General features: G+C 42.3%; 1 protein-coding gene across 1 annotated transcript in view; it reads left to right on the top strand.

Annotated features, from left to right (window-relative positions):
* LOC126460424 (protein sidekick-2-like) overlaps positions 1-22172 on the top strand; it is a 1057356-nt gene that overhangs the window by 932258 nt on the left and 102926 nt on the right. The window contains exon 10 of the mRNA XM_050095916.1: positions 19675-19834. Within this exon, the coding sequence (XP_049951873.1) occupies positions 19675-19834 (160 nt within the window). The remainder of the gene's footprint in view (positions 1-19674; positions 19835-22172) is intronic.

Below are 22172 nucleotides of genomic sequence, written 5' to 3'. Positions count from 1 at the left end.
TCAATCCAATCACACCATTGGTCTGTTAGTCCATATGCTCTTACTTTGTTCATTAAACGACTGTGGGAAACTGTATCGAACGCCTTGCGGAAGTCAAGAAACACGGCATCTACCTGTGAACCCGTGTCTATGGCCCTCTGAGTCTCGAGGACGAAAAGCGCGAGCTGGGTTTCACACGACCGTCTTTTTCGAAACCCATGCTGATTCCTACAGAGTACATTTCTAGTCTCCAGAAAAGTCATTATACTCGAACATAATACGTGTTCCAAAATTCTACAACTGATCGACGTTAGAGATATAGGTCTATAGTTCTGCACATCTGTTCGACGTCCCTTCTTGAAAACTGGGATGACCTGTGCCCTTTTCCAATCCTTTGGATCGCTACGCTCTTCTAGAGACCTACGGTACACCGCTGCAAGAAGGGGGGCAAGTTCCCTCGCGTACTCTGTGTAAAATCGAACCGGTATCCCATCAGGTCCAGCGGCCTTTCCCCTTTTGAGCGATTTTAATTGTTTCTCTATCCCTCTGTCGTCTATTTCGATATCTACTATTTTGTGATCTGTGCGACAATCTAGAGAAGGAACTACAGTGCAGTCTTCCTCTGTGAAACAGCTTTGGAAATAGACATTTAGTATTTCGGCCTTTAGTCTGTCATCCTCTGTTTCAGTACCATTTTGGTCACAGAGTGTCTGGACATTTTGTTCTGATCCACCTATCGCTTTGACATAAGACCAAAATGTCTTAGGTTTTTCTCCCAAGTCAGTACATAGGACTTTACTTTCGAATTCATTGAACGCCGCTCGCATAGCCCTCCTCAAACTACATTTCGCTTCGCGTAATTTTTGTTTGTCTGCAAGGCTTTGGCTATGTTTATGTTTGCTGTGAAGTTCCCTTTACTTCCGCAGCAGTTTTCTAACTCGGTTGTTGTACCAAGGTGGCTCTTTTCCATCTCTTACGATCTTGCTTGGCACATACTCATCTAACGCATATTGTACGATGGTTTTGAACTTTGTCCACTAATCCTCAACACTATCTGTACTTGAGACAAAACTTTTGTATTGAGCCGTCAGGTACTCTGTAATCTGCTTTTTGTCACTTTTGCTAAACAGAAAAATCTTCCTATCTTTTTTAATATTTCTGTTTACGGCTGAAATCATCGATGCCGTAACCGCTTTATGATCGCTGATTCCCTATTCTGCGTTAACTGTTTCAAATAGCTCGGGTCTGTTTGTCACCAGAAGGTCTAATATGTTATCGCCACGAGTCGGTTCTCTGTAGTTTTCAGATAAAGCACTTAAAAAAATTTCACTGGATTCTTTGTCCGTCACCCGTTATGAACGTTTGAGTCTCCCAGTCTATATCTGGCAAATTAAAATCTCCACCCACAACTATAACATGGTGGGGAAATCTACTCGAAATGTTTTCCAAATTATCCTTCAGGTGCTCAGCCACAACAGCTGCTAAGCCCGGGGGCCTATAGAGACATCCAATTACCATGTCTGAGCCTGCTTTAACCGTGACCTTCACCCAAATCATTTCACATTTCGGATCTCCGCCAATTTCCTTTGATACTATTGCACTTCTTATCGCTATAAACACGCCTCTCCCTTCACTGTCCAGCCTGTCTCTGCGGTATACATTCCAATCTGAGTTTAGGATATCATGACTGTTTACGTCTGGCACTCAATGTCCATAGGAACTCTTGGGCTACTCTGGCTAATGCAACTTTGGTTCGTCTGAGTTTTGGAAATTATTATTATTACACCAATCATCTTTCAGCCACAGACTGTGCATTGGTGTTTGGTCAGTGGATAGTTTGTGGAAAAAACTGCCCACACAGCACGCCTCATTGCCCCTAAATTATGTGTGTTTTATCTGATAGCTCTCTCCTTAAAATAACTAAAGACAATCAGTTTCCTTTAGAGTAAGCTCTTTGCTCCTAGCCTGTTTTGGATGTGGCCAAAACATTCTAACTATCCTATTGTTGTATTGTACGGATTTTTATCTGCTACAGCTTTGTACGAAGAGTAGTCCCCATCACCAAGGTATTTAGTATATCTAACATACTGGTCCTCAGATCTGGATAACATCCTCACAACTGCAGCAACCTCCATGCCCTCACTTGAGCCACTATAATTTTTAGAGCATGCTGCTGCTTGCTTTTCTTGCCACAATTTCTCACTGTTTTCATTGTTGGACATGTTCCTTATTGCACACTGGTTGCTGTATATAGACATAATTTCTTCTGAAACTTTACCTGATTCTCTGCCAATAACAGATGCAAGTACCTACAGAGATGTGTGACCCCTTTCCATCCAGGTCCCATCTACAGACACACACAGGTCAGTAACATTAACTGTCGGAGATTTACTGTCATGAAAATCTACGGGAAGCTCTATTTCTTTTTGGTTTATTTCCACTCTGGCAGTATCACATACAGCATCAGACTTTTTTTGCTTACAAACCTTGCACAAGGTGGAGGCATGTTCAGAAAACTACACAATAAATTATCTCTTTCCCTGCCCTGTCCAAGGCATCTCAGAGCATATGCTAACCTAAAATTGCTTTCATAGGTACCAGTGTCAGTTTTTTTGGAGGAGGAAAGTAAAAATTCATAGCCCCACGAATTACAAATCAATTTAAAATCACAAGCTACTCCCACTTTTCGTTTTTCAACAAGAATCATGCATTCCTTATTTTAACATATGAAAACTTTGTAGCCTGGCAGAGAAGCTCTAAATCAATAAGTCAGAACCCAGTGGAATCCATATCAATATCATTCACACACCTCTGGAGTTCTCCTGTCCCAAGTTTTTATTCTGCAGCTGAGAGCTTATGTTCTTCATTTCAAGCTACTTCATCTTCTTTGTTGGTATACCGATTTCCATGAAACCTCCATTTCCTAAACACAGTTTTTCTACCACCCACTATGCATAAATCTTAACTTCCACGTAAAGCTTGGCGAATACACCTACTAATATCTGTTAGTATTGCCAAAACGTAAATAAACTACAAGGAAGGAATTTTTCAGCAAAGATATAGATGTCAGCCACAGATATAGAGGTCAGCCAAAGATATAGAAAGAAAATAGCATTCACACTGACAAAAATTCCACTGAAGCAAGCAGTTTCCCCAATGTCGGGAAAGGAGAGAGAGGCCGCCAGTGCAGAGTTAATCAGTTTAACCTTTTAATGGCTTTTCTGAAGCTACTATCACAATAAAATTCACACATAACATAGACGAAACTGTGTACGTCAAGAAAATATTTTTGAAAAAAATGATTTTTTGGAGTAAAATCCGTTACATTCCCCCTTAAAGTAACAGTAAACAATTTAATTCAAGTATCAGGTGGGTGGCAAGTTGGATAGGTAACATTTACAGTTGAACATCAATATCTCAGTGTGGCCACTTTGCACTGCCACAATCGGCAGCACAAATTATTATTGGCACACAAACTACTATGGACCTGGAAGCAATGTTACATTAAAACATTCAATCAATATTTGGCATATCAGAATAACAGATTTTAAGTAACCACCAGAAACAATTGTTAAACATCGAAAACATGAATGACACCCATTAACGAACATGTGTCACAAGAGACTGAGCCTTGCTATAAATCAAACCACTGAACCTTTGACCGATTTACAGTTAATACAGGATTAGTCAAACAGCACTTAGAACCATGATTATGTTGGTTGACGCAAGGGTGCAATACACAAAAATAACTAAATGAAAAATCTTTTTTCATACAATTGTGAACAGCATTGATGTACTTGGGGAAATGCGAGATATACACTGTGCTGCCTTACAGGATTTTTATTCACTACCAGTTTCGATCATGGACCACTTTTTCAGTGGAAAAATTATCTACAGTGACGACTAGATTTGACATGCGAGCTATTAACCAAAAACGTATGTTGCGATACAGTGCTCCATCTTTCTGCACTCCACTACTCTTGTCATCTCTACATATACTGCAGCCAACACATCACATATTGAAGTTCCCACATTCTGGCACTCAAAGTCCATAGGAACTCTGGGCTACTTTGGCTAATGCAACTTTGGTTCGTCTGAGTTTTGTAAATTATTATATCCGCTTTGACTGTGAGCTCTATTATTTTTTTATTTTATACGGTATCAGTTAGAGCCAAATAATATACATTGAAGAGCCACAGTAACTGGTATACCAACATAATATCGTACAGGGCTCCAGCGAGCACGCAAGAAAGGCCGCAACACGACGTGGTATGGACTCTACTAATGTCTGAAGTAGTGCTAGAGTGAGCTGACACCACGAATCCTGCAGGGCTGTCCATAAATTCCTAAGAGTGCAGGGGATGGAATTCCTTCATGAAAAGCAAGTTGCAAGCCATCCCAGATATGTTCAATGTTCACGTCTCTTGAGTTTGGTGTCCAGTGGAAATTTTTACACTCAGAAGACTGTTTTGGAACCACTCTGTAGCAGTTCTGGACGTTTGGGGTGCCACATTGTCCTGCTGGAATTGCCCAAGTCTGTCGTAATTCACAAAGGACATAAATGAATTCAGCTTGAACCGTCCCCTGCTCACATGCAGGGTCCATGGGTTCATGAGATTGTATCCATTCCCGTACAGGTCCCTCCGTTCAATACAATTTCAAACGAGACCCATCCGAACACGCAGTATGTTCCCAATCAACAGCCCAAAGTCGGTTTTGACGGGACCAGACTAGCCGTAAGGCTTTGTGTCGTGCGGTCATCAAGGGTACACTAGTGGGCTTTCGGATCCGAAAACAGATATCGATGATGTTTCGTTGAATGGATCGCTCGCTGACACTTGTTGATGGCGCAGCACCGAACTCTGCAGCAATTTGCGGAAGGGTTGCGCTTCTGTCACTTTGAACGAGTCTCTTTAGTTGTCGTTGGTCCCGTTCTTGTACGATCTTTTTCTGGCAGCAGCTATGTCGGAGATTTGATGTTTTACCGGATTCCTGATATCACGACACACTCGTGAAATGGTTGTACGGGAAAACCACCACTCCATCACTGGCTCAGAGATGGTGTGTCCAATCACTCGTGGGCCAACTGTAATACCTCCTCCAAATCACTTAAATGTTGATGACCTGCAACTGTTTCAGCAGTAAACAATTTAACAGCTGCGCCAGAGACTTGTCTTATATAGGCGTTTCCGACCGCAGCGCCGTATTGTGCTTGTTTACGTATCTCTGTATATGAAGGCGGCTGCCTATACCAGTTTCTTTAGCACTTCAGTGTGTATTACCTATTCCAAGTTAATCGTTAATATATTTATCTTACAGTCATTAATTGTCCACGATGCGGATCCATTGCTTAATATGTACTAGTATTTTTGAGGTGACTTATAACTTTATAAGTAATGAAGAAGCCCTACCAGGTGTCTAGGGTTACTATTGTTCTGTTCATAATCAATACAACATCTATGCAGTTAACGGTTGAATTATGTTGCCACCCTTCTAAGTCAGTGTTACCACTTTCACTCTAGGTAAAGAAGATGTAATGGCATCTTCTATTGATACGCATTTCTAGTCTGCTGGTGTGTATTCCGTTTAATCTCACCAAAAATGGCCACGCTAGTACTGCAGCCATAGAGACTCCTATCAGCTGAGGCATATGAATTTATTATAGTGGTTAGTGACACCCCTTCCATGATGTCGGACCCTCACTAAGTCGGAATTTTAATCTCTCTCTTAGGACTCAGAAAAGTTGTTGCGTAAATTTAATCTATTTTGATGCCTAATAACACAGATAGCTCTGCGCATCCAAGTGACATTGGGAAAGCACACAAATTGCTGGTTCTGATCGTAAAAAAAAATTGTGTTTGTAATGTTTTCATTGAACAGAGTTTAAGTAGGCAATAGCGTGAAACACAAAAAAATGTAGAAAAATGTCAATATAAAATTATAACAAGGTGTTATAGTGATGTACATTAAACGGTTCAGATCAATCAGAGTATTACAAATCAGTTATAGGATTTCGTGTAGACTAAATATTGTACAAGCTACTGTTATGTCTTGATCGATTGTTTAGTCAATAGCAACTAAAACATTATTTTTGAAATGAGACTAACTCTCAGAAGTCAGGCATTTTGTCATTCTGCTTTGACTGCAATACATAAATTGCTAAAAGGCATTTCTAGTACGTGTCAAAATTAAGATAAGCACTGTTCTCGTGTCAGGATTTGCAGGATTATTTGATGGAAGCCATGCCGCAAAATAACCTGTTATTTCACTGCGAATAAGAGGTGGATCTGCCTTAAAAAAAATTTAAAAAATATTGTTCAAATGGCTCTGAGCACTATGGGACTTAACTGCTAAGGTCATCAGTCTCCGAGAACTTAGAACTAATTAAACCTAACTAACCTAGCGACATCACACACATCCATGCCCGAGGCAGGATTCGAATCTGCGACCGTAACGGTCACGCGGTTCCACACTGTAGCGCCTAGAGCCGCTCGGCCACCCCGGCAGGCGATCTGCCTTCCAACACATGTCAATAGAGCTCTGGAGATGGTTTGAAAGAAAAACCCAATAATAAAACTCTGATCACGTGAAGAGAGCAGATGATTTGAAGCACTTCCCTGCGGTGGCAGAAAGCGTCTGTTATGTTATGTCAGATCCAACATTTTTTACGTATCGTTTTAAGTTGTAGTTTACAAAAATGGCGTTTCCTTCTGAAGCACGAGTTTAGAATCCATCGATTGGTCACTGTGTATCTCAGATTTATTTACAGTTATAACAAAACTCATCTATTGATAACTTTATACGGTGAACATAATACGATTGTTAACCACGGAGACAAGCGTATAAAATATGAAATAGTGTTATTGCGCATATTTCTAACGGTTTTAATGTTTTCAAAAGTTACTATGATAATATTATGTAATGAGAGATACAGTAAAGCAAACGTCATTTATCTTCAGGACTGCTCGAACTGTGAAGAAGGAAAATCCATATAAGATTTATGTTAGTGAAAAACACCAATGTTAAATCATATTAGTGTTGAGTAAATTTATCGTTTCATTAGGCCTCAATCAATAAGTAGTCTAATACGTAGCAGTGTTAACATACAGGATGTTTCACGTACAGCTCGAGAGCTGTCTCTTGTGCTGCGTATGATAGTATAACTCAGCAGGCAGACTGCCACACCCCTTAACTCAACGACTCGTTGCTCGGATAGTGTGGCATGTGTCGTATCGGTTAACAGGTTGTGCGCGCTGGCTTTTGTGTGTGTGTGTGTGTGTCTGTGTGTGTGTGTGTGTGTGTGTGTGTGTGTGTGTGTGTTTATCTGCATTATTTACACTGCTACAAAGTACACGTTTTTTGATGTGCAGAGTATTTCCGTTTCACCATGGAATGTATTCTGTATTGAACTACGCCAGAACAGAACCGTGCGTGGAATACCGGCTTGTTTCATTACAGAATTTTCCCTGTGTTCACGTTACAGAGATTCGACAATAGTTTAAACAGTAAGGAAATCTATCATATGGAAGAGCATACGACAAAGTAAAGGCTTTCCAAAGATAGCGACACGAGTCTGCCTGGCCACCCAAATGTTTAGACACCGTAGAATGTAGGCTCTGGTTTGTGTACCAGTTAGCTAATTGTTGTGAATAATAAATATGATTGTTACTTTATCAAATATTTACAATTTTACTAGCGTTCATTAAGCCGCTACATATTTTCGAAATAGTAAATTTTTGTTTTATTAAGTAAGTAATTGCAGCGACACTTACACATTATCTTCACTATATCCGCTGTGGTTGGGATACTGCAACTGGCATTTAAAATGGTCATTTATTTGGTAATGATTTCATACTAGCAACTGTCCTGAATTTTGATACAATTGCTTTTCAATACTATTCACTAATTTAGTATAGATCAACTTGATGTCCACTGCTGAATATCGGTAATATTACTAAAAAACCACCAAAGTTGATTTTGTTTACGTTTATTACGTAATTTCAAGTTTCATTAAAAAGTGTGTCATCAAGTCTTCATACAAAAAGTCCATACAGAAGTGCAAATATCTTGATTATTGTTTTTCTATGGTCTTAGCCGCTTGCAAATCTCTCCAACCAGATCTATTCAAAAGATTATAAACACATTTTGCATGTTGCCACCACTAGCTAATCCTGAAGCGTTTCCAGTGGGATTTGGGTCCACTACACTATCTGTATTATGAGATATCACATAATTTAAGTTTACAAACGCATTATTGCGTATTGCGCCATTGAAATGACGTCACTAGACACTAGATTAAATACAGAAACTTAAGCTGGAGTCTTTTTGACAGTAAGTCTAGCGTTGGCAGTTGTTGTGGTGTGAGTGGGTGGCAGGCGTAATGGCAGACGACAAATGGTGTATGTTAACAAGATGGTGCTCCATTGTTTTTGTCTAGGGTGAAGGTGCCTGCACTGACTCACAAGGGCCGCAAATTTACTTCAGTACATCGATGTCATGTTATTTGTTAATGGAAGAACAATGAACCGAGGTAATAGGGAGTACTTGTTTAAAATTTATAAAGTTATAAAATCACCTCAAATCTATATGTGAAGCTGCTATCTTACAAGATGTTAAAGGCAAGTTCTGTAACATGACTATGGGTCTTTATATTTTGGTCCTATTACATAATTTTCCTTTGCCGGTATGTAGGAACCATCCCCGTGGCCAACGAGTACCGTCTGTGATTAGTAACCAAAATGTCCTCGATCCCGCGTTAGAAACACACTACCGCTTAAATTTTGAATAAAAATCACCAGCATTGGAGGCTGAAGACCTCGGACACAAGAAGTCACTCCTCATCGAGCCAGCGGCCTTGTCAAAGAGGCCACAGGAGTGGAGAAAGAGCTCAGGGCACGCTCTGGCCTTTGAGGTGGGAAACTCCTCTTAAGGCGGAAGAATCACCAATGATCAACGGCATGAGGATGCAGAAGGCAATGGAAACCACTGCACTGAAGACACATAATGTTTATCTACAGGGTATGTAGTAGTTCAAAAAATGTCGTGATGATCTCTCCATCGGCAAAAGATTACGGAACATTCCCCCATTCGGATCTCCGGAAGGGGACTGCCAAGGGGACGTGAACACGAGAAAGAGATTGATCAACCAACGAAAGGATAATGTTCTAGGAGCCGGGGAGAGGAATGTTAGAAGTTTTCGCTTGGCAGGGAAGCTAGAAAATACACTCCTGGAAATTGAAATAAGAACACCGTGAATTCATTGTCCCAGGAAGGGGAAACTTTATTGACACATTCCTGGGGTCAGATACATCACATGATCACACTGACAGAACCACAGGCTCATAGACACAGGCAACAGAGCATGCACAATGTCGGCACTAGTACAGTGTATATCCACCTTTCGCAGCAATGCAGGCTGCTATTCTCCCATGGAGACGATCGTAGAGATGCTGGATGTAGTCCTGTGGAACGGCTTGCCATGCAATTTCGACCTGGCGCCTCAGTTGGACCAGCGTTCGTGCTGGACGTGCAGACCGCGTGAGACGACGCTTCATCCAGTCCCAAACATGCTCAATGGGGGACAGATCCGGAGATCTTGCTGGCCAGGGTAGTTGACTTACACCTTCTAGAGCACGTTGGGTGGCACGGGATACATGCGGACGTGCATTGTCCTGTTGGAACAGCAAGTTCCCTTGCCGGTCTAGGAATGGTAGAACGATGGGTTCGATGACGGTTTGGATGTTCCGTGCACTATTCAGTGTCCCCTCGACGATCACCAGTGGTGTACGGCCAGTGTGGGTGATCGCTCCCCACACCATGATGCCGGGTGTTGGCCCTGTGTGCCTCGGTCGTATGCAGTCCTGATTGTGGCGCTCACCTGCACGGCGCCAAACACGCATACGACCATCATTGGCACCAAGGCAGAAGCGGCTCTCATCGCTGAAGACGACATGTCTCCATTCGTCCCTCCATTCACGCCTGTCGCGACACCACTGGAGGCGGGCTGCACGATGTTGGGGCGTGAGCGGAAGACGGCCTAACGGTGTGCGGGACCGTAGCCCAGCTTCATGGAGACGGTTGCGAATGGTCCTCGCCGATACCCCAGGAGCAACAGTGTCCCTAACTTGCTGGGAAGTGGCGGTGCGGTCCCCTACGGCACTGCGTAGGATCCTACGGTCTTGGCGTGCATCCGTGCGTCGCTGCGGTCCGGTCCCAGGTCGACGGGCACGTGCACCTTCCACCGACAACTGGCGACAACATCGATGTACTGTGGAGACCTCACGCCCCACGTGTTGAGCAATTCAGCGGTACGTCTACCCGGCCTCCCACATGCCCACTATACGCCCTCGCTCAAAGTCCGTCAACTGCACATACGATTCACGTCTACGCTGTCGCGGCATGCTACCAGTGTTAAAGACTGCGATGGAGCTCCGTATGCCACGGCAAACTGGCTGACACTGACGGCGGCGGTGCACAAATGCTGCGCAGCTAGCGCCATTCGACGGCCAACACCGCGGTTCCTGGTGTGTCCGCTGTGCTGTGCGTGTGATCATTGCTTATACAGCCCTCTCGCAGTGTCCGGAGCAAGTATGGTGGGTCTGACACACCGGTGTCAATGTGTTCTTTTTTCCATTTCCAGGAGTGTATGAAAAGGAAAATGCTAACTCCCAATCCAGATATTGTGGCGAGTCAGTTAAGTGAAATGGAAAGACGATGAGTGCAGGATAGTATCTATAGTGACAGAATATGATACGACGGGACGAGAATTCGTTATGAAGAGGAACGTGTACCAGTGTTTGAGCTACTGTGAACAGTTCAGCCATAGAGTTGTTCTCGTCAACATCGACAGAAAATCAATATCGACAACTATTGCTCAGGTATTGGAGCCGACGTCGCAAGGATAAGATGAAGAGATAACGAAAGTAAATGAGGGTACTGATCGGGTAATCCACTATATAACCTGCGACGAAAATCGGTTTGTCATTGGTAGCTGGAATGCGGCTGTTAGGGGAAGGAGAAGAAGAGAGGTTTCGATGGTTGTATATGCTTGACAGTAGGAGTGAGAGAGAAGTAAGACAAATTAGGTTTTGCAATAAAATCACAGGAGCAGGAGGTGTGCTTGGAAAAGTCCGTGAGATATGGTAAGATTTAATTTGGATTACGTCTTGATCAGGCAGAGATTCTGAAGTGAGTTAGTGGACTGTAAGGCGTGCCCTGGATCAGATGTATACTCAGATCACAATTTAGTAATGATAAGAGCAGCCCGAAGTTTAAGAGACTAGTGAGGAAGCATCAGAGCGCAAGGATGTGGGATACGGAAGTTCTTAAGGAATGATACGCTTCCTCTGAGACTATAGCTCTCTGCGGCTATAGATACAGCGATAAGAATAGCTGAGTAGGGAGTTCAGCTGAAGAGGAATGTACACTTCTAAAAAGGGCAGTCACGGAAGTTGGAAGTAAAAGCTTAGGTTCAAAGAAGGAAACTGCGAAGAAACCATTGGCAACAGAGGAAATAATTGAGTTGATCGATGAAAGACGGAAGTAATAAATTTTTAAGGCAAATTCAGGAATACAGAAACACAAGTCACTTAGGAACATAATAAATAGGACTTGTAGTGAAGTTAAGGCGATGTGGCTAAATGAAAAGTGTGAAGAAATCGAGAAAGAAACAGTGATCGATAGACTGACTCAGCTTGTAGAAAAGTCAAAACAAACTTCGGTGAAATTAAAAGCAAGGGCTGTAACAATAAGGGTGCTTCGAGAACTCCACTGCTAAATGCAGAGGAGAGTGCGGAGGGATGGAAAGAGTAAACTGATGGCCACTATGTCGGGGAGGACCTGTCTGATAACGCGACAAAAGAAGAAACAGTAGTCAATGAAGAAGAGAAAGGGGATACAGTTTTAGAATCAGAATTTAAAAGATCTATGCAAGGCTTACGACCAAACAAGGAAAGAGGGATACATAACATTCCATCGGAATTCCTAAAATCATTGAGAGAAGTGGCAACAAAACGTCTGTTAACGCTGGTGTGTAGAAAGTATGAGTCTTGGGATTTAACATCCGACCTACGGACAACATCATGCACTCAGCTACTAAGAAAGTAAGAGCTGACAAGTGCGAGAATTATCGCTCAATCAGCAAAACAATTCATCTAAGCTGCTGACAAGAATAATGTACAGAATCATTTGTTGGTCTAGAAAATGCGTTCGACTGTGTCAGGTGGTGGAAGATGTTCTAAATTCTGAGAAAAAGTACGGATGGGCTACACATAAGGACAAGTAATATACAGTACATACAAGAGTAAAGAATGAAGCGGGTGGATTAAAAACAGTGTTGCATAGGGATGTAGTCTTTCGCCCCTGCAGTTCAATCTGTACGTCTAAGATGCAATGAATAAGATAAAATATGGGTGAAGAATGGAATTAAATTTCAAGGTGAAATTGGTATCATTGCTATCCTGAATGAAAGTCAAGGAGAGCTACAGGATCTACTGAATGATAAGATACGCTGGTAACATCGCTATCCTGAATGAAAGTCAAGGAGAGCTACAGGGTCTACTGAATGGAATCAACAGTCTGTTTAGTATAGAATATGGATTGATAGAAAGTCGAAGAAACTCGAAATTTATCAGAAGTAGCAGAAATGAGACTAACGTGGAACTTAAAGTGTGGATGTTGATAACAATGTAAATGAAGTTAAGGAATTCTGCCACCTAGGGAAAAAGGCAAAAAGGGCATTGCTTACCAAGAGAAGTCTTCTGGTATCAAACATAGATCTTAAGTTGAGGAAGAAATTTCTGTGAGTGTACGTTTGGAGCACAGAATTGAATGATAGTGAAACATACAACAGAAATGAAGAGAATCGAAGCATTTGAGATGTGCTGCTGGAGAAGAACGTCGAAAATTAGGCGTACTGATAAGGTAAAGAATGAGGAGGTTCTTCGCAGAGTCGGCGAGGAAAAAAGCATATGAAAGACAGTAACAAGAAGAAGGGGAGGTATGGTAAAATATCTGTTACTACATCAGTTAATAACTTCCATTGTATTAGCGGGAGCTGTAGAAGATAAAATTGTAGAAGACGACAGAGATTGGGAAACATCCAGAATTTTATTTAGGATGCAGGTTGCAGGTCCTACTGCGAAATGAAGTGTTTGGCGTAGTAGGGGAATTCGTGGTGGGCCGCATTAAACCAGTCATTCTTAGACTTGTACACCTGTTAAGTCATTGGCACTTTGTGAGTATTTTTGATGGATTTATCTTCTGTAACTTGATGATGTTTTTTTGAACGAAAGCGACTGTGACATAAGAAAAGTGTATCAGTACATCCATGGTGGTTTCTCAGTATTATAAATTAGAGTGTTATAGATACCATGAGGCAATGGAGTCACCACGACCATAGGATCTAGCAACACAGGTTCCAGATGGCGTTCTAGTAACTCCTCTATGTAATTATGAGCCACTAGTGACTAGACAAGTAGTTAACGATACAGAAAATAATCCGTGTCGAAATTTAAAAAGCAGCTGGTTACATATTATACCCCCACAACTCGCCATTTTGAACATTACCGTCACTAGATATTCAGGTCTCTATATCAGCTATATTTTGGTTTATGCAATTGTACTGGCAGCATTTTTCGTAACTGATTTAATATTCTTGCAACTCCCGCTGTGAATATATCATTGGAACATTCCTGAGTGTAATGGTGAAAGTAATTTCCAAATCATACGAGGTTCTTGTTCCTGTAAGTATGGCTTCCTTTACCCATCCCAAAACGAAAGGGTCATAGACCTTTACGACGGAACTACGAATCGGGAATTTGTGTTGGGGCCACGTGGTCACCCCAGAAGAAACAGAGGAAACGAATGAGCGAAGATCAGCATTAGGGACCGCTTCCTTCGTTTGCGTTTGGACGTTGGTTGAGAATGGTCAGGTGACTGGAAGGGAGTGGCTTACCACCAGTAAGACATCTGCGACTGAGATTTTTCTTCGCCTTAGCTACAGAAGTGTCACATATCCCTGGGGAGCTCCTGACGATATACTTGTCTCTGATGGACACTCGCCGTCAAGAACTACGTACTGGGTTCTATTAATCTCACGAGCACTTTAGCTGGGAGAATAAAACAAGTTAATGCGATCGCCCGCCACCGTGAAGCAACTGTGACTTCACTTGGCCTGCTTTCCCGTCGTCCTCTTGGCCCTTCTGGCCGCTTTGTCGGAACTGAAAGGTGTTTCAAGGTCGCTTTTCGGAAGCGGTGGCTTACTGAAAATTTCTTCTTACTTCATAGTGCGTGGTCACAATAATGAAGGCACTTAGCTCCTTGCTAGCACACTGGACTCGCATTCGGGAGGACGACGGTTCAATCCCGCGTCCGGCCATCCTGATTTAGGTTTTCCGTGATTTCCCTAAATCACTCCAGGCAAATTCCGGGATGGTTCCTTTGAAAGGGCACGGCCGACTTCCTTTCCCGTCCTCCCCTAAACCGATGAGACCGATGACCTCGCTATCTGGTCTCCTCCCAAACACAACCAACTTAGCTCCTTATGGCGTAGTTTTGTTGAATTTGTGCCGGAAAGTTCAGTGTGCCAAGTTATTCATGGAGTAACATTAGTACAGAACCAGTGTACCATTTCAACGATCTCTGAATCAGTCGTGTAGCCATTTGCAAGTGCTACTTGCGAAATCTTGGGGTGTAGTATTCTTAATAAAATGAACGTACGCAGTGGTATGCGACTGATCAATTAATTAATGGCCGTTCACGATAGTACGCCATTTCGAGATATCTGTTACGAGTCGTCGACCGGCAAAAAAGGTAAACAATATCGCAGAAGACACTATATTCCAACCCCATATTGTTGCCTTCAGACGTTCTCGGTGCTACGAGAGCAGCTAGGGCAATGTAAGTCCAGCTGGACAGAAGCCCCCTTGCCTAGGCAAGCCTTATACAACAGAGGTACTGTATGCTCCCCAGAGTTTGCCTTCTACCGACTGCTCCACCTCAACAGCTATGCACCTCATCGGCTCAGAGCATAGCTTGAGACTGATGGATCCTTTGTAGAAGCTTTTACCATCCTCACAATCCGGACGGCCTGGATAAGATCCCCGTTCCCTGTGAAGCACTACATTCCACCGCCGCGCCGTGAACTGGTCGCTGGAGCATGCCCAGAGCTTACAGCGACAAAGGACTGGCGGCAATTACCAGTCCCCAACTCAGGAAACCTGGGATCGCCAAACCCGTACCCAGCAAATGAATGCCGAGCTTATGAGGACGTGTATCTCCTTATGGCAAGGCCACTCTCAGAGAAAGGAGAGATTCCTTATACCATAAATCATCTCCAAACATAGATGCTGATTTTTTTTCTAAGTATGCAAATAGACAAGGTCGAATCAGGACCCAAATATCATGATACAACGATGACATCTGTTACAACCCTCGCTAAGAGAAAACGAATTTGGAGTCAGGAGTAAACGAAAATGTTTGAGTATTTAGTCTATCACAAACTTCCCCTGTCCCTGTTCAGTGTTGACCGTGATCTCAAGCTTTTAAAGTAACGTACGATACAGAAAACGTCTACATACTTGCCACGTGCGCTAAGCACATTCCTATACGTATAAAAAAGTGTATGGTAAAAATAGTTGTTGGATGCTACACCTGTTGCCGAATGTGGATGGTATCTGGATACTAGGTAACTGAATGAAGTTTCATAATACTGAACAAAGGAAACAAAGGGCGGAACCCATAAATAACTTCATAGAATCTCATTGGTTAAATGGAGCACGATTACTCAGGTCCTTCCTGCTTGATATTTCTGTTAATAGCAGTTTCCATAGTTGTGAGAATTTTTAACCAAGTGGCTAAAAGCAAGCAAGCAAGCAAATGAATTACTGTAAATCGTGGTAGCAGGACGGACGAGTCTCTTTTAGCAGATTCAACTTACAGATGAGACAAATTTAACACTTTTCTCGCAGTGTAAATAGGAAAGCCTCTTATGAAGAAAATTTTCGTGTCGTGCCTGAATTATGTAACATGTACCGAAGTGGACTATGAAAGCAGATATGGATGGAGAATTCCATGTATACCTGTCGATAAATTGCGCACCACATCTGGCGGAGGGGGAACGTTTTTGATTAGTAATCAAAAAGTCCTCGGTCCTGGATGCAAAATCCATTATTGCTTCAATTCTGATTAATAATTAGAGTCGGCAGCCGAAGATTTCAGGCATGAGAAGTCTCTATGGCTGACCGGTTGTAGGCGCTTCAGCCCGGAACAGCGCTGCTTCTACGGTCGCAGGTTCGAATCCTGCCTCTGGCATGGATGAGTGTGCTATCCTTAGGTTTAAGTAGTTCTAAGTCTGGGGGACTGATGACCTCAGATGTTAGGTCCCATAGTGTTTCGAGCCAGTTGAACCAATTTGAGCATAAGAAGAAACTCTCGTTCTGCCAACGGCTTTGTCAAAGAGGGTGGACGAGAGGATATAGGTACAGGGTACTCGGGCACTCTCTTTGTCCTTGGACTGGGAAGCTGCCCCTAAAGACCGAAAATCAGAAATGATCGACGACATGAGGATGCAGAAGGAAATGGAAACCACTGCATTAAAAACACATAACGTATATCTTCAGCACATGTGGTCTGTAATTGAAAAAGTGATATTATGATCTCTCTATTGGAAAAGATGCCGGAATAGTTCCCCATTTGGATGTCAGGAGGGGACTTCCACGGTGTCGAGGGAGGGTGTGGGGAGGGGGCGTGTCCATGAGAAAATGATTAATCAACAAAAGGACAACGTTCTATGAGTCGAGGCGTGGAATGTCAGAGCCTGGAACGTGGTAGGGAAATTTGAAAATCATAATAGGGAAAAGTAAAGGCTCAGTCTAGATATAATTGAGGTCAGTGAAGTGAAATGAAAAGAAGACAATGATCTCTGGTCAGATAAGTTTATGGTCAATCAACAGAAGCAGAAAATGGTAAAACGGGAGTAGGGTTCTTTGTGAATAGAAAGGTAGGGCAACGAGTGTCTTATGGTGAAGAGTGATAGGTTTGTTCTTGTGAGAATCGACGGCAAACCAACACCGACAACGATAGTTCAGGCATAGATGCAGATGTCGCAAGCAGAAGATGAAGAGATAGCGAAAATATATGAGGATATTGAAAGGATAATCCAGTACATAAAAGGCGATGAAAATACGTCATGGCGCACTGGAATTCTGTTGTAGTGGAAGGAATATAAGAAAAGGTTGCAGGAGAATACGGGCTTGGGACAAGGAATGAAAGAAGAGAGACTGATTGAGTTCCTTAATAAATTTCGAATGCCAGTAGCGAAGAGGAGAAGGAATATTTGGAAAAGATCGGGTGATACTGGAAGATTTCACTTAAATTACATCATGGCGAGACAGAGGTTCCGAAATCAGATACTGGATTGTAAGGCATACCCAGGAGCAGATATAGACTCAGATAACAAATTAGTAATGGTGAAGCGTAAGCTGCGTTCAAGAGAGTAGTAAGCTAAAATCAATACGCAAAGAAGCGGGATACAGAAGTACTAAATGATGACGAGACACGCTTGAATCCTGTAAATACAGCAATAGGGAATAGCTCATTAGGCAGTAAAGTTGAAGAAGAATGGACATATTTAAAAAGAATAATCACACAAATGGGAAAGGAAAGCTTAAATACAAAGAAGAGAACTGCGAAGAAAACATGGGTAACAGAATAAATACTAAAGATGACCCGAGAAAGATGGAAGTTCAAAAACGTTCAGAGAAATTCAAGAACACATAAATACAAGTCGCCGAGTAATGAAATAAAAAAGAAGTGAAGGGAAGCTAAGACGAAATGGCTCCATGAAAAAATGTGAAGAAATCGAAAAGGAAATAGCTGTTGGATGTACTGATCAAAACAACCTCCGGTAACACTAAAATCAAGTGTGGTAATCCAGAGTGCCGCGGGATTCCACTTTTAAATGCGGAGGAGTCAGCGGATAGATGGAAAGATTACAATGAAGGCATCTATGAGGGGACAAGATTTCTCTGATGTTATAGAGGGCTGTAGATACTCCATGAAAAAAATCAAGTGTTTGATACGTTTTAGAAAGAGTCAACGGTTTTTAGTTACGGATTTCAGAAACGGAGCAGCACTCAGTCAAACCAGATATTCGTTGGTAATGGTTCTGCACAAAATAAGATACTTGTTTTCGTTTTGTAAACTTTATCTAAAGTAATTTCCTCATATTAAATGGGATCCTTATCATCCTTATCATTTACAAATAGTGAAATGACGGCAAATGGAATCTGTCTCTTTTTATTTTAGTATTTTAACCCCATACATTCAATGTAGTAAGATCTAGGTTAAACTGATGAACGATACTCAGTGTAGACTGTACAATACTTACTCTGCTTCCGTCGTATTTCTCAAGTTAGGATAATGACAATGTCCTTAAACTATGCTGACATTCGTATTTCCACCACTCCACACACAGACTGAACTGATCAGGCTGTGACAAATTCGTTCAGTGTAATTCCCACAATGCACCGCAAGGTGGCCCGTCACGAAGGATAAGTGTATAGACGTATAGGTCGTGTAGACCTGATACTCGTATTGTTGGGTACTTTGTGTAATACGTCTCATTTTAATCATTATGATATACATATATAGGCCTGTTGATTCTGAATAAGTGTGTTAAAAGAATTTCATAAGTATATTTACGAACCTCAATAGCAGGTACATATTAAACGCTGGCATACAGCATCAGAGGTACATTCTGCATATTGACACTGTACGCTTTTGTATTCAGAGTGGCAACAGAACGAAACTAATTTCACAAAGAGATATATTTGTAATATAGCTCGGACTGCTTTGTAAAACAATCGGGTATACATCTTTAGGTTACTTAATAAATATACGCTTTTGTTATACTGTGGGCGCAAGGGATGAATTCATTTACCATCTCTTGCAGTTAATTGTCCTCTCTGATGAAACGAACTAAAATTATGTCACAATCTCTTACGTTGGCTGCATTGATTTATAGAAAGAGGGATTAAAATTTGGAAGGGCATAAAGAATTGAAACCATCTTAATGTGTCACTAACGACATAATTTCACGCGCGGAAAAGGTGTACAAAACACTCATTCACGAAACAGGGCAGTTAATACCCTCCTCCAGTGGAGTATGACAACCAGAATGGCGAGAGATTTAAAACGTGAATGCAGAAATAGCGTTAGAGGTAATATTTATTTAGAAAATAAAACAAATGCACTTCCTGCAGGAAAAAAACAGCATACAGCCGCTATTGACTATTCTCTGTATTTACACAAATAACGTCGTTACCGGTTTAGAACCGACAGTTTCAAACAGTTTTTCATATCTAGACGAACATTTTCCGATGTTTGCGTAAGTTATATATGTTTTAGATTGTTAATGTACACGGTTAATGAAGTTTGTTTTATTTAAGAAGCTTCAAGAATTCTCTCATAAAAATTTGGAGGCATTACTTTTGCTCATGTGTTCGTACATATGATGCCACAATTTCTTTCCTCCTCCTTGACCATATCGCATAGCGCACACTCCTTCTTGGTAGCTCCTCACTCTAGGAAGTATGAATAGTGGCTGTCTCTTCTGATGTAGAATCTATCGCCTCTCTCCCTTTTGATGTGAGTACAAGTCGCTTTCAGCTGCGCTTCTCGGCTCTGTGCCCGCAGGGTCGCCTACTGCACAACAACGTGAGCGCGGGCACGCTGCTGAGCAACCAGACGCTCGTGCTGCAGGCGGTGACGCGGAACAGCTCCGGCCTCTACACCTGCGTCGCCAGCAACAGCGAGGGCGACACCGAGAGCAACGCCTTCAACCTCGACGTCAAGTGTGAGCACAGCCCACGGTGCGAAACGCACCACACGTACGCCTTCCCCCCCCCTCCCCCTTTCCACAAAAGCCCCGAACATCGCTACCAATTCCCAAAAACCTCAAACCTCCCTCACGCCTCATGTCCAGCAACAGTATACCTCAACTTCCTAATGACTTGCAAATCACATTTCTGCACTATGTGATCAAAAGTATCCGGACACGTAGCTGAAAATGACTTACAAAATGGTTCAAATGGCTCTGAGCACTATGGGACTCAACTGCTGTGGTCATTAGTCCCCTAGAACTTAGAACTACTTAAACCTAACTAACCTAAGGACATCACACAGACACATGCCCGAGGCAGGATTCGAACCTGCGACCGTAGCAGCAGCGCGGCTCCGGACTGGAGCGCCTAGAACCGCACGGCCACCGCGGCCGGCAATGACTTACAAGTTCGTGCTGGAATTAAGTATGGTATTCGTCCACCGTTAGCTCTGATGACAGATTCCATTTCTGCAGGCATACGTTCAATCAATTGCTGGAAGTTTTCTTGGGAAATGGCAGCCCACTCTTCAAGGAGTGCTGGATTGAGGAAAGGTATCGATGTCTGTCGGTGAGCACTGGCAAGAAGTCAGCATTCAAAAATACCCAAAAGTGTTCTATTGGATTCAAATCCGGACTCTGTGCACGTCAGTCCGTTACAGGGATGTTATTGTCGTGTAGCCACGCCGCCACAGGCCGTGCGCTATGAACAGGTGCTCGATCGTGTTGGAAGATGCAATCGCCATCTCCGAGTTGCTTTTCAACAGAGGGAAGCAAGAAGGTACTTAAAACGGCAATGTAGGCCTGTGCTGTGATAGCGACAAGCAAAACAAGAAGGGGTCCAAGCCCCCTCTATAAAAAACACGACCACACCATAACACCACCACCTCCGAATGTTACTGTTGGCATATTGTGTACCGTCATTCCACACAACGTTTTCCCACTGTTCAGTGTCCTTAAACCAAGCAAGGCAGTGTTTGGCATTTACCGAGGTGATGTGTGGCTTATGAGGAGCCTCTCTAACATGAAATTCAGGTTTTCTCACCTCCAGCCTGTCATAGTAGTTGCAGTGGATAATGATGCAGTTTGCAATTCCTGTGTGATGGTCAGGATAGATGTCTGCCTATTACACATTACGACCCTGTTCAACTGTTGGCAGAGCGCCTCATTCTGCTCTCTGACGATGTCTAATGACTGCTGAGGTCGCTGATATGGAGTACCTGATAGTAGGTGGCAGCACAATGCACCTACTATGCAAAACGTTAGTTTTTGGGGGTGTCTGGATACTTTTAATCACATAGTGTATGTATCAGCCCAAATCTCATTAAATGCCAAATGAATTTCATTGTATCCGGTTTCGTAATAGTAAAACTGTCAAATCGAAAACATTTATTTCCTTAGAATGTTATTTGCCCCTGTACAAAATTCTTTATTTTACATTACTATCGTAATTTCAGCCTTAACTCATTATCAATTACAACAACGTTGGGTGTAATTTGATCGTGAACATCTATTGAACTGGGTATCCCAGCATGTAGATAAGTACAAAGACACAAAATGTATGACAGACCAGTAGAAAACGTGTATTCCATCCATAAAACGACTGACCGACAGAATGGACATCAACACAGTAGTTACACGTGGTGTGAACATGATCTGAAAATATGCTAAGGAATTTAGTGGTTGACTAGTGGTCAAATATGAACAGCTTAGGTTGTAAGTCTATATTGCATAGCCCCTGATTACAGAAATACATAGCTCCGAACATCTTGACGATGACTTCACTTAGCAACCTTTAATGATACATAGCTTTGTTGTACTTCATAAAATCTGAGGCTCAAATCAAGGTAGTACCCTAATAAAAAAGGGAGAAGTTTATATAGCAAGTTTCAGCTACTAACAGCGAGTACGCTGTTTAAGAATTACAAAAAGAGGAGGTATACTTGGAAAAGGCCAGGAGATTCCGATAACAGATACTGGATTGGAAGGCGTACACAGGAGCAGAAATAGACTCTATGAGGGGGATGATTTGTCTGATGTGATAGAAGAAACTGGAGTCAATTTAGAAGAGATAGGGCATCCAATATCAGAATCAGAATTTAAAAGTGCTTTGGAGGACATAAGGTCAAACAAGGCAGAAGGGATAGATAACATTCCATCAGAATTTCGAAAATCATTGGGGTAAGTGGCAAGAAAACCACTATTGACGTTTGTATGTAGAATGTATGAGTCTGGTCACATACCATATGGTTTTCGGAAAAGCATTATCCACACAATTTCGAAGACGGCTAGAGATGACAAGTGCGAGAATTAT

Source organism: Schistocerca serialis, chromosome 1, assembly GCF_023864345.2.
Source record: "Schistocerca serialis cubense isolate TAMUIC-IGC-003099 chromosome 1, iqSchSeri2.2, whole genome shotgun sequence".
NCBI classification, from domain to species: Eukaryota; Metazoa; Arthropoda; class Insecta; order Orthoptera; family Acrididae; genus Schistocerca; species Schistocerca serialis.
Note: the sequence above shows the minus strand (reverse complement) of the source record. Positions and strands in the feature narration are given on the sequence as shown.